This window comes from Monodelphis domestica, chromosome 2, assembly GCF_027887165.1.
Source record: "Monodelphis domestica isolate mMonDom1 chromosome 2, mMonDom1.pri, whole genome shotgun sequence".
Lineage (NCBI taxonomy): Eukaryota > Metazoa > Chordata > Mammalia > Didelphimorphia > Didelphidae > Monodelphis > Monodelphis domestica.
This window is the reverse complement of record NC_077228.1, coordinates 496,585,306-496,599,477: the sequence shown is the minus strand read 5'-3', so window position 1 is coordinate 496,599,477 and position 14,172 is coordinate 496,585,306. Positions and strand designations below refer to the sequence as shown.

The 14,172-nt window shown below is 40.2% G+C and overlaps 1 protein-coding gene across 1 annotated transcript in view; it reads right to left on the bottom strand.

Moving 5' to 3' along the window:
* The window catches only part of PIP5K1A (phosphatidylinositol-4-phosphate 5-kinase type 1 alpha), a 32,423-nt gene extending 22,756 nt beyond the window's left edge, over positions 1-9,667 (bottom strand). The window contains 1 exon segment of the mRNA NM_001136559.1: positions 9,391-9,667. Within this exon segment, the coding sequence (NP_001130031.1) occupies positions 9,391-9,469 (79 nt within the window). The 5' untranslated portion in view covers positions 9,470-9,667.
* Between the last annotated feature and the right edge of the window lie 4,505 nt (positions 9,668-14,172).

The window sequence follows — 14,172 nt, the reverse complement described above, 5'->3', positions numbered from 1 at the left end:
CTCTTCAGTGATCGAGGAGAAGTCATTTTCAGTAATAGAAGAATATATATAGTTCCTTCCCTTGGTTCTTTTTGATGAAATCAACAACCAAATATCCTGTATCTTCTATGTGACAGCAATTTCCTTAACTGACAGGAATGAAGACCAGCTAGATCTCCCCTTCTCTTCTGCAAGCTAAACTGAGGAATTTTTTTGTTACTATACAGTATATTGTCACTTTTCTGAAAAGACTTTAAGTGCAAAACTTATGACCTACTCCTTTTACCTAAAAGAACAATTTCTCATTTTCACAGGTCACTGTTTCTCCAGAAATGGGGGAATGGCTTAAGCTGTCAACCCAGGGAAAGTAAAACTCCATTGTGCCACAAACACAGAGAAAAACTTTGGTCTTTATAATGGAAATGATCAATGTTTGTTTGTTTTCTTCATAAATGTTTAAAAAAAAAGAAATAGTCTCTTCTAAAATTGCAGATTTCTGTATGAGTTCGGTACCTATGTTATTGCTTACTACAGCAAAAAGTATAATGCATCAGGCTCTTTTGCACGTGTCTAGAAGCATTTCTGCTGATAAGAGCATGATTTCCAAACTTCCTCCCCAATGATAAATGGAACAATTGTGAATTTTTACCAATTTCACAACAAGATGGGGGGACTCTTTAAATACCAGGATTTTTACATATTACTTAAAACTGATAAAGTATGAAATTTGGACACTATTTCCTAGTTTCAGAGCACTATGTAGAGGAATCTTCAGCAACATAATACATACATTTGGGAGTTCATTTAGAAAACTGGGGAGAGAGGCCTCCCTTCTGTCTACACCCTCACCTTCACCTAGATGGGGGTTGGCAAATGATAGGACAAGGGCCAACTGTTTTGTAGGGCCTCTGAGTTATTGAGGGGTTTTAATATTTTAAAAATGATAGAATCCTTGGATGGTCCAATCTCTGGACCACTGGATTCTTTACCAAATTAATTGACACACAAATTTTCTTGTTAATAAATTCACCAAAGCTGTTCTAAGCAGTAGGGAGAGCAGGGGAAATTAGATAGCAAGGAGAGGTAACCAAGCAGAGAAATGGGCTGCTAGAACAATAAGATTGACATTCCAAGAAGATGCCAGGGCAAACAGAAGGAAGGCACTGGCAGATGGGAGATGGAGGAGTTGGGAATAGCAGTTCACATTGTATTAGAGAACTGTAAGCAAAGATACTTCTATATTAGGAGAGGATGTTTTCTTCCTCCTCAAGAGAGAGAAGAGTAAGGAACCTTTAGTCAAATGTGACTACAAACTCTTCATTCACAGGCTTTTTAGAGGAGGTATACACTCCACTTCACCCCATTCCAAGGAACCTGAGATGGTTATGGGGAGAAGGACAACTGGCTGCTAGTTATTGTGAGAAGCTCATTCCTCAAACAGCACAGATATGCATCAGATCTACCTCTCTTACGGGTGGCTCCACAGCACAGAAAGTGCAAACCTAGATGAGGAAAAACAGAAAGTTATCATAAACTAAGAAGTTTCTATTTGCTTATAGTAGAATGAACATTTAAAAAGATTCTAAAAGCTTAAGCTAAGAACAGAGAGATACAGGGTTGGTTTTCAAAGATGGAATAACTTTGGATAGGAATATGCCATTCTCAAAAAAAAATCATAGGTTAATGAGAAATTTGGGCAGAAAAATTTCATGAGCAGACACAATACTCTAACCCCAAACCAAGAATCACATTTTTCCCTTGAGAAATTTCAAATGGAGACTTCCTATTTTAGGTAATTCTGTGATATCTCTATTCACCTGCTGTTCTTCATCACTTATTCTCTACCAGGTAGGTCATCACTGCTCAGTTACATTTCATGTTAAACTAAATTTCTCATAAAGCTGTCACTGCTGCTCCAAAGCTACTATTATGAAGAGGAGAAATTAAAACAGAAAAATAAGAGAAAATGTCCAAGATGCTATTGACACTTCTGGGCTCCAAAAATGCCCAACATTACAACATGCTCAACACCCTGATTTTTATGCCAACAAAAGTGATCAGCAGATCTGCTTCAGAACATGGCATACTAGGCTTACTGCAAGAGTATCTCAGAAGGGCTAAGTGGCTTGAGAGCCAGGTCCTGGTTCAAAAGTGGATTCAGGTACTTTCTAGTTGTGTAACACTGAGCAAATCACTTAACCTCAAATGCCTAGCCCTCCCCTCTTTTCTGCCTTGGAATCAATACTATTAAATCTAAGATAGAAGGAAAGAGTTTTTTTTGTGCTTTTCTTTTGATACTTTCCTATCAGAATAGGGCTAAACAAGTCTATCACTTAATCTCAATATATTTCCTGAATTGTAAGATTTAGGCTAAATGTTCTAGTAAAAATATCACAAGATTGTTAAATGTTGCCAATGTCACCTTAGAAACAGCTGTGCCAATCAGATCAAATCCCAAACTTGTCACTCTTATTTTCTGTCTAAAATACAAAACTGTAACATAATCCATCACAGAACAGTTTTTTTCAAAATAATTTATTTAGATCTAGTTTTAAGGAAGAACTAAAATCATTATTCTTTATCTAACCCAGGAAGAGCAACCTAAGGTGGTGTTTGTAGAACCACAGACACTACTTTCTTCATGGATTCTATAGGAATATGTCTACTGTTTCTGAGATCCTGAAAATTTAGACTCATTTATGGGAGAAGGAAGAGAAAGAGATGAGGAAAACAAGAGGTTCAAAAGTCATATCTAGAGATGTGGTAAATGTAGGCTTGAGAGGAAAAAAAAGAATTGGGTCTCACAAGAAGAGATGACTGAAACAAAGATGGTTTTACAGGCAGTGAATGGCTCTGCAATGAGGGTTATTTCAATGTGTAGAGCAAAACAGAGCTGGCCTTAATACTGGAGCCTCTCCCTGTGTTTTCAGGGCAGAAGCATTTCCGTGGGAGATGAAATGACATCATCTACCAGCAGAGAAACTAAAAGCTTGTGTGTGGTTAATTTCAATATTTGCAGTACATATATAATTTTGGGAAGTTGAAGGTCAGATAGATAATCATTCCAAAACTACCAAAGCTACAGGATAGTTCATGGCAGGAAAAAAAAAACCTCCCCAGAGAATTATAGGACAATTTTTAATTTGGTTTCAAATGTGCCAATGATTCCTGCATAGGTCAGAGAGAAGCACAAGAAACCTAAGAACTAAACTGACAATTACCATGGTCTCTCATTTGACACAGCAGAACACTTTAAAACAAATTAGTGAAATAATCAAGAAAGCAGTTTGTTTACTGGACAAATTCTCTGGAGGAATAGTTCTGTTCTAGTTATTTGCAGTCTGGATAGTCATTCTTTTTACCCCTCCAGAGGTAGGAGGCACAATATGTTCTCTGGCTCAAAAAAAAACCCTCCTAAATTCTAACTTAAATGCCAGCCTGCCTCCTAAGAAGTGTGGCTGAGTGCACAGCTCAAGGAAAAGATGTTGAGAAAAGACCCACCACTACCATCACCATCACATGTAATAATGACTAAACAAGAACATATATCATAGATAAAAATTAAACTTAGTTCAACAGAAATCTTTTTCCCAAGAATGTGTGGTAGGGGATAGGAGTAGCATTCAAAAGGTTGGGATGTTCCTAGAGGACAAATCTATTAACCAAATAAGTCTGGAGATTCTGAGGCCATCTTAGTTGACAGAAAGGAGTTAATAATGCCTGTAAATTCTGTGTGTGTTGAGGAAGGAGGGAGTTGACTAAAAACCAGTCTAACAACCCTAGCAGGCATACACTGATCTAACAACTATACCAATAACTATCCTAAGCACGCACTTCTCTGGACATTAGTTCTCTTGCCTGTAAAAAGATGTTAGTTTAGAAGATCTCTAGTCTCTTTTCTAGTGTTAATTCTATTTCTCTTTTTGTAGGAGAGAATTAAGGTTTTTAGCTCTTAACATTTGTTTTCCATGGCACCAAAACTATGTACAAGGCTTTCAACAAAACTCTCTTCCTTCCCATAAAGGTCTGCTGAATGTTTCTTGTTCAAGAGATAGTTAATATTTCTGGCCCACTGCCCCTTCCAATTCCCATGCCCAGCTCCAACTACCTTGAGGAAACAATTTAGTACCATAATACATGAGTCCTCAATATTCACCAAAGTGCTTCATATGCTCAATAAATGTTTGTTCAAGTAAAGTCTAACTCTTGAAAATATCAGTGAACTACTGGATTGGCAACAGCTGTCCCAGATATAGCTTGCAGTTGAAGATAGTTCAGAGTAGGACAAAAGTAGTAACCAAATTATCACTCTTTTTCTATCATCATATTCTTGTAATATAGGACACTGGTACTTACTATGTATAATATGTTATCAACAAGAAACTTGAGGATTATCAGGCCTTTTTGTCATTCTGTTTGGGAAAGCAAATATACCTCATAAAGTATATCTCCTGAAATTCCATCCCTCTTCATTCATCTGTCCTTTCTAACAAACACTTCAACCTACTACACTCATTCCTCAGCTGGTGCTGGCTGTTAAGATTATTTTCACTTAGTAGCCAGGCACACAAAACAAGATATAATAATAATGGGATTTCCCAGAACCTGGCAAGCTTTTCAACAGAAGCTTCCTTAGATTGGGGGGTGGGGTGGGGGGGGGAGGCCAAAACAAAACACAGCAAGAGACCCATAAACAAATTGTCCATAAACATAATATTCTGCAAAATGGCAGATCCACTGGAGGGAGTAGGAAAAATGAATCTTGAAGCAGGGTTTAAAACTGGGAAGAGAGAGCAGGAATAGAAAAGTAATATACAAAGTGAAATGAACAAAACAGGATCAACACCCAGAAAAAGGAAACTAAACTCATTTTTTTGATGGAAACAGGTGGAGAAGTAAGATTCAGGATAGGAAATGGGCTAGGTAAGACCTTACTTTCTCTAAGAAACACCATCAGATCAAATATTCCCTCAGAAGATGAGAGGTGAATGATCTTGGAGTACAACAGAAGAGATTCCTAATCCTTAGGTATCACAAAGCACTAAATAACCCGTAATAGCTTTGCTGCTGATTTCATATCTGCTAGAATTGAGAGGGAAAAAAAAAAAAGAGAAATAGGGGATTTTTGGTTTCTTGGGAGCTTACTCAGTATCAAAAGGTGCATTCTGACACCTCCCAAGAAAGCACTTAGCAGGTTTACCTGGGAAAATAACCCCTTCCCTGCCTTGATCTGTTATTATCTATTGTTCACCTTCAAAGACTGCTCTAATTTCCCTTATGCTCCCCAAAAGATTGTTTTTTTTTTAAAGACTAGCTATCATGTAATGGATAGTCAAAGATATTATCAGCAGTTTTATATCAGTTCAAAAAAGCCTACAAAAAGGTCAACAACAGGACTGAAAAAGAAAAAGGATAGCAGGATACTGTGGCACTCTAACCTAGTTCACAAGTAGCATGTTCCTAATAATATCAGGCATTAGATGCCTGCAGGACTGATTAAACCTGTCAAACATAAAACCATAACAGGTACAAATGGTTGTCAGAAGCAATGAAAACCTAGCATCAAATCCACATTTCCTTTATTTAATACTCTTAGAGGCTGACAAAGAAAAAGAACTAAACTTGCCTACTGGTGATTATCCCCCCCTCCCTACCCCAGCCAGTAAAACACACACACACACACACACACACACACACACACACACACACACACACACACACACACACACACTTTTCCATTCTCAAAATTCTGTTTGTTAAAAAAAAATATTACCTATGTAGAATTGGAGGCAGAATAATGAGACCTAAAGTAAATCTCTAAAAGTACGTACACTTGATTAAACTCTAGGTAGTCTACATTTACAAATTTAATTTTTCCCTTTAAGTTTTGCTTACAAGATGGCTCACTCAAGTCTAAACTTCTTGTCACTCATAAAGAAAAATAGAAAGTGGAGAGAGTCTCTCAGGTCAGCCTAGAAACTTTATGATCTATGCAATGAAACCAGAAAAAAAAAACCCTTAAGAAGGTTTGCACTTTGAGGTTATCAGATTACAGCTGAGTTTACTGGCTAGATACTGCTAAAGAGAACAAAAGCATCACAGCCATAGATGGATGAATGGGCCCCAAAGCAAAATCCAAAACAAAAGTGACCCAATACCATGTCCTGAGTTGTTTGTTTTTTTTAATTTGGTGATTCGAGAGTAGACTAGATGGAATCAAGAACACAGCTGTGAAGCTACCTCCAGGTTACTTAGTGTTCCTGATATTCAAAAGAGAATGACGACAATTTCAGACATAGGTTGTGATGACTGTTTAGAAAGCATTGCTCACCAAATGAGATTGCTTGTCTGGTACTTCAGGAAAAAGCTACGGTTTCATGGACATCTAAGAAATCAAATGCATTTCCAGAGGAGTCAATCTTCAGTCTCTTGTACTTTGTTTATTTCAGCTGACCTGATTCCTCTAACTTCCAAGTTAAGCTAATAATAGGAAAGATCTGACACTTTTCAATAATGGGAGTGAAGGCTCTAGGCTAGGTAGTATTATTTCAGTGCCTCCTTAGGCTGAAGCAAACTGGAAACAAAGATTGGGATATAGATTCTGCACACTAGTGTGTGACAGATGGCTGCACTGTCAGCCCTTACAAATTATCTTTAATTTTATTAAGATGGGTCATTGTCCCAAATAACAAAGACTAGAGGGGAGGAGAAAATCTCTCACACAAACCAAAAAGTTCAAACAAAATGACTGACTCTTGCCACTGCTCATGAACAAAATATGGAATGAACTCAATAGTAGCTGCTTTAAGATGTTTACCAGGCTCTCCAAAAACCAAACATGTTAATTACCCCACTAGGAAGAGATGTTAAGCAACTCTTACAGCTTATGATTTGTGACATCCTGTATTTCAGTTTGTAAACTGATCATTAGGGAGCAGCCCAGGACTGATGGGCAAACAATCTAAAAGCAGGGAGGAGATTGAATTCTAAGGTTTAATAATGGTGGAGATCAATCTCCTTTTGATCACTGGCCTTTCCTGGTGGGGATGCCAAAGCTTTTGAACATACACAGATTGAAGAGTAGCTCCTCTACAAAGTGTTACACAAACCCCCACCACTACCTTCATTTCAGTTTTAGTCTTGCTAGAAAACATTACTTGTGAAATCCCAGAGTTCTTCATTTGAGGAGCATCAAAGTGGAGAAATGATTAATTTATTCCAGGCAAAAAGAATACATTTTATGTCCATTGAATCTTATCATACCATATATATGTATATCTAGGAAATCATGTTATCTCCTATTTGTGCCAACATCCTAATTCCAGGGGAGTCAGATCTCCAATGACACACATAATCTCTTTCTTATTAGGTATTTGGCATTAGAATCAAGTGTCAAAGCTTCTGAAAAATCTATGCATGGTGGGAAAGAAATCAATAAGATTAATACCCAAAGTACTTATACCCATCTAAATAAGGAAAAATGTGTATTATACTTGTGCATAAGCATGCTTCTCACCTCAATTTTTCAGACACATAGGAAGAAAAATAATTACAAAAGTAAAAATAGTTTGGTTACAGCTTTTAAAATAATTTTCCTGATAAAAGAGAGGGGAGACTGACCAAAGACAATTCCTGGTTGTGTGACCCTGAGTAAGTCACTTAACTCCCTTTTGTCTAGCCCTTACCACTTTTCTACCTTGGAAGCAATATATAGTATTGATTCCAAGGTGGAAGGTAAGGGCTTCTAACAGATAGATAGATAGATAGATAGATAGATAGATAGATAGATAGATAGATAGATAGATAGATAGATAGATAGATAACATAGATATGTGAAAGAAGAAATGATAATTATACCAAATTCTTAAATTCCTTTAAAAAATTGTACAATTTTAAGTTGAATATTTTTATGCCCATTGAAACATGTATGACAAAGTACAACCCAAATCTAACATTTTCTGGTTAAAAACAAGAGAACTAACAATACATACACAATTAAAAAAAAACTTCCAGCTGACAAGTTATAAGGTTGACCACAGGACACAAGACCCACAAGAGTAAGAGTCTAAACTAGTAATATCTGAGGAAGGCTAGATTTAGGATTTTTTGTAGCAGGAAAAAAAGGGGTGGGGATGGAGGGGAAAGTATCATTAAGTGACAAACAGATGTTTCCTCCTTATTGTCAAACCTATCCATCTGGTCAATCTCTTCAGAAAAACAGTCTAAATCAAAGTTTTGGAACACAAACATTAAACTCTCACAAGTAATCCAGTAGTAACTGACCCTCCTCTTTTCTGGCTAAAAATAAGTCTGATTAAAGACCATATAGAACTTCTCTATTTTTCCCATCTGTACGTGGGGGTCAGACTTCTAGCAGAGGTCCAAAAACAGTCATTTTCATAGTGTCTCTCAAGTTCAGAGTGAATCCCTGAAATTTGTGCAACATAAATAAAACTTCCAATTAATGAGATGTCTAAGTCTCTAAGGTTAGCCACTCAGCTTATTAAGGGTGTGAAAGCTAAGTCCCTGAAAACCATCCAAGAATGTGAAAGCTAGGTGGCTGAAAAACACCCCATCTATTAAAAATGGGACGAGAAAAAAAGGAATGAGAAGTAGCAATCAGCAAATGGACATCACCAGCAACCATTTAAGGTAGATTTTAGGTAGAACAACCAACATCCAGCAGCATTCCTAGCTCACTGAATACCTATTCTATACCATATATTTCCAAAGCGAGTAACCTCACTAAAAGTTGTCTTTAAGATTTTTAATCAATCCCCCCGCCCTTTGCACTATTCCTTTCCCATCCCTGACTCACATCCCCTTCCTCCTCCAACACCACACTTTCCCTCCCACATACACTCTGCTGTTTTTTCTCCTTTTGGGCTCCTCACATCTTGTTGCTTAGAACACTTCCAATCCCACCCCAAATTCTTCTGTCTGTCCTAATCCCTCTTCAATGGCCTCCTTTACCAAGCCCCGACCCCTTCCCAAGGCCACAAAAGCATTTTGCCCACCGTTTCGCCCCCTCATCTACCAACCACCAACCTCCCCACCTCCATTGCAAGCTGAGGCCCCTCCTTAACCTCCCGGTTTCTCTTTTAGAGACACTGATTTCTTGCACTCCTCGGGTTCTTTCCCCTACTACCTTAGCACCCACCTTTAAGGCCAAGAACTCTTCAACCACTTGGAGCCCCAAGTCCCTTTTGGGGATCGATGCGTTTCCCTCTGCGCGCGCCCCCCAATCTCATAGAGACGCGCCCCCTGTTCCAGCCCAAACTTTGAACTTTTCCACCCGTGAGTCCCCGCTCCGGGAGTTTTCCCTTCCCCCGGCCTCCGCACTAGCCCACTCCCCGACCGTTGCTACAGCCCCTCTTCCGGTCCCTCCTGCCCCCCCCCCCTCAGCCTCACCGAAGCTGGAGGAGCCGCTGCTACTCGCCAACTCCAAGGAGGTATTCCCGGCCGACGACGACCCGGAGGACGACGCCATCTTGGCAGCCCCCTCTCCCCCCGCCACCCTGGCGCTCTGGCTCCCTCGCAGGTCGGCCTCTTCCCCTTCCCGGCGTCGAGTCTCGCCCCCTAGGCTGCGTAGGGACTCGTCTCCCCACCGGCCGGTGCCCCCTCCTCGAGGGCCACCCTCAGATGCGTCCCGCCGGCTCCGGGACCGGCTGAAGACCGCACCATTCATCTGGCACAGGGGGAATCAACCCTTATTTTGGGATACGCTACTTTAAAGATCTTGGAAGGAACTGCCTTCCCCCCTCCACTCTGGAAACTCTTTGGTGTCGTCCGGACCTCTTTGGCCACGCCTTCGGGATGAACCACACCTAAAGGGAAAAGGGGGCGTGAAAAGTCCCCTGCTGAGCGAATCCCTAACTCTGGCCACAGGCTTGTTTATCGTCCAACTCCGCAGCTCCACACTCAGTCTAGGAAAATCCGGGCCGCGCGCATGCGCCTATCCTTCTTCCTACTTCGCCCGCGTTCCAGCCCACACTTTCAGTGGGCAGGCACAAAAGGGCGGGGAAACCAATCTGAGCGCATCTGGAGGTCACATGACGCTGGTCTCACACGCCCCAACAAATCCCCGGAGGCTGGAGGAGTGGGGGTGGGGGGAAGATGCGCCAGCTTGGCCTTCCTACGCTATGGTGGCCTAGGTGGGTCAGTTTGGTTGTCTGGCTCTGGAATGGGCTAGTAAACTGAGGATCCTGTTGGTGTTCTGTGTCAAAGGTCACCGATGGAGGGAAAGAGCCCTTTGCAAGAGAATTCACGGCTAGTCTAGAAACTTTGAGTTAGGACACAGGTCAAATTCCAAGAGCCGCACATCGGAGGAGCCCTGAGGTCCTTGTCCAAAAGGTCTCCACCCTCCTCTGATAGCGGTCACGTTTATCTTTTCGTGCACTCATTCATTCCATCTACTTCGATTGGGCTCATTTGGAAGCTGTCATACCTCTTTCAGGAGCTTCTTAACAGAAAACCTGATGAAATATATTCAAGATCAGTCCTATCTCCACTATGTTTCAATCCTTTAATTTTTACTTGGGGAAAGAATGTCAGGGCTGGATGATTAATGGCATCCCATTAATCCCTCCCCAAACATATATGCACCTCATGAACTTTATTGTCTGATGCCTCCAAGTCAAGAACCTATATTGTAATTGATCTCTGCTGCCACCTACTGTACTATAGTTTTGTTTGTGTTCCTCCCCCCTACCCCCCATATTGGGTTTCCCAACCCAAGCTGTACAAAGGGGAGAAGAGCGAGAATAGTTTGCTACATTAGAAAAAAACAACTCATTGAATTTAGAATCAGGAAAGATCTGAACTAGCTGTGTGGCCTTGACCAAGTTATTTAACTTTTTGGTTCGACTTCTTGTTGATTTGTATCTGACTCTTCATGATCCCGTTTGTGATTTTCTTGGTAGATATTGGAGTGGTTTGCCATTCCCTTCTCCAGCTCATCTTTATAGAGGAGGAAACTGAGTCCAACATGGCTAAGTGATATGCCAAGGGTCAAACAGCTGGTAAGAATCTGAGGATTGAATGGATTTGAATTCAGATCTTCCTAACTCTAGGCCCAGCACTCTATCCACTGAGCTACCTAGTTGCCCATAACCTTTGTTGGTTCTATTATTTCATCTATAAAAGGAGGGAGATAGATATGAATTTATGAGTTGCTATGAATGTTGGAGATTTTGAAAATGTTTCCTGCATTCCTGTGAAAATTCTCCCAGCACCTAGGGTTCTCCCAAAAGCTTAGGGTCCTTTTCACTCTCACTTCTGTGTCCAGCAGTTTTGAGAATAAAGCTGAGACTAAATTAAAGTTGGATAGATATCCATGAATCTAACCAAAATATGACCAACATTTAGCCACATGAAGGAAACCAGTCACCCTCAGCAATATATCTGGATAAAGAAGGGAATGGGATTTGGATGACAAAGTTCAGATCTCCTGAAGAACTCTGTCTTCCAACTTCATTCTGGCCTAGAAAATCTTGATTTTTCTTTGTATTAGAGAAAGGACCACAGTTTAGAATAATAATATATTCATAATGAAATAAGAGGGATCAGGAAATGGAGAAGGACCTAATGAGGGATGCCTCCTCAATCTTGACTCATGCTGAGGCGGTATGTTGCTTATCCAGGCAACCCCTACCCCCCCCCACCCCCTTCTTTGGAGCTCTCGGTTTGAGTCATATCCCTGATCTTCCCCAGCAACATTCCTGGCATAGCACATGGGAACACACGATGATGTGGCAGGGTGTGGGGCTAAGGGTAGGGCAGTTTGGCTTTGCACTCTTTAGGAAGTGGGAAAAGGGACCAATCTACATTTCCACTAGAAAAGGGGAAATGGCATGGTGTCTCAAAGAATAATGGAGAGAATCCCAATCACATGAGAGACAGTTTGATATAGTTGAAGAGCCCCAAAGTGTTTTCCAAAGCTTTGTTGACTTAGAAAAAAAAAAACCAAAACACAGAACTATTAAATAGTCAGAAAAATCACTCTTTAATCAAGGGAAAGAGGTTCAGTGTGATAGTAGGCCTCTACACAGAGCTGTGCACCACATGCCTAGGCAATCTGAGGATTGAACTCTGGTCGCTCTGGACACCGACCTCTGAGAAAGATAAGGGCCCTAGATTGGGCAATTCCAATGAACAAAAGAATTTGGGAGACTTATGGTATCATTTGGGGGAAATTCAGGGGCAGGGAAAGATGATTGGAATTGCTATAGCTTGTAAACCTTAAAATTTCTTAGACTTATAAATGTTGGAAATTTCACCATTGGGAAATTTCATACTTGAAAAATTTCCTACTGATAGTGGGAACTCTATTGGAATATGAACCCCTTTGGCATAGGAGGTTCCTCCTCCTCCCTTCTTAAGATTACTTTAGGACAGAAACCTTTTGCTGAACACTGGAAAGGGCTTTGACCCATGCTTAAGCATAGAACAGGAATTTCTTTGAGTCATGATTGATTTTAGAATTGATACAATAGAGATACTTGGAATGACAGAACCAGGTCTTGGAAAATACAATTTCCACCCCACTCAGTCCTAACAGGATTTAGGAAGGGCTGCAGCAAAGGATCAAGATTTAATTATTGAGAATATGACCTTCAACAGACATGTGCAAAGCCACAGACCTCTGAGCAGTCCTGGGTTAAGCTAGAGCCATCATTGGCACAGGGAAGACATGGACAGTGATTGGTAGATGTGAGAACTGAGGGGAGGGAACTTGGATGGTTTCCTTAAAGATAGAAGGGTCTGAGGACTGAGGGGGTTGGTTGGAGAGGTTTTTGGTCTGAGAGGTGGTGCTTTGAGAGTTGGCTCTGAAGGAAGCTGGAGGTGGAGGCCCCTGAGACTGTTTCTCCATTTTGGTCACGTGTGTAATAGGACTGATCTCCTTTCTTTGCCCCAGCTATCTAAGGGCTTGGGCCTTTTGGCCCAGCCTAAACAGAAGGGGTATTTAAGCCCTATTCCCTTCTCTCCCCTTTCGCTCTCTCTCTCTCTCTCTCTCTCTCTCTCTCTCTCTCTCTCTCTCTCTAATTCCTTTCTTCCTCCTGTTTGTAATTAAACTCTATAAAAGGTTGACTGCTGACTTGAGTTTTCATTTAGGAATTACATAGCTGAATTCCTTGGCGACCTTAAATTAATATATATCAGTCTTTTAAAGTGATTTCCTTGTCACAAGCTACAAAGAAAACGGGAGTATTCAAACTATACTGACAGCATACAATCAAGCCTGGAAAAAGAATCATAACTAGAGATCTAAGGGAAGAAGCTTCTTACAACTGAAAGAATGGTCCTGCCCAGGTGTGGGTCTTCTTGGGAAAGGGTCTCAGATACAATAGTGAAGACTAACTAAAACAAAAAGGGGATTTAGCATATGCTTAGTCCTACCTAACTAGGAACCAGTTAACCTGAGATTCCGTTCAGGGTGGATTCTCACAGGAACAGGGAACGATTACAAACTTTGGGTCTTCAATTTAGAAGCTAGTCCTAAAACTTAGGGTTCATCAGATCTTACTAGGCTACAAGTCTGGGGTTTCTAGATTCCTTGTTGTCAGTTTAAAATGCTATATAAATACTATTATTATTATACACATAGACTTCTACTAGAGAAACACCTTCCAGAATACTAGAACAGTTTAGAGTGTCTAGATTAAGAACAGGGGCAAAAAAGATGCAAGAAGTTTAAGAATTAATTTTTTCTCTCACAATATTTTAAACTTACAAACTGGAAGCAAATCAACAGGGAAAAAAATATAGTATTAAACTCTTAACTAGTTACCCCTTACAGGTTATACTAGATTGTCTACTGTGGTATCTCTTCTATCTCTAAAACTATGGTTCTGTGCAATTCCCTTTTGATCTTTATTAACATATATAAGGGTCAAACTCCATTGACTACCTTGCCTACTTAAAAGTAATTGCTTTTTAAAATTAAGAATATTGTTTGATTGAATCAATCAGAACCAAGAATAAACTGGGCCTATACGCTTTATGCCAGTATATCCACAAACACTATACTCTATAAACTGCTATGTTACTTTAACCTTTCTAATAAATTAACTTTTGCCTAAACCACAAATTGGGATTAACTATGTGTGTATATAATATTTATTATTTGGGGTAGATGGGGCATTCAAAGAGGGCTTGCCAAGTTCTTTTTGAGCCTGCTCATTCACCTTTGGT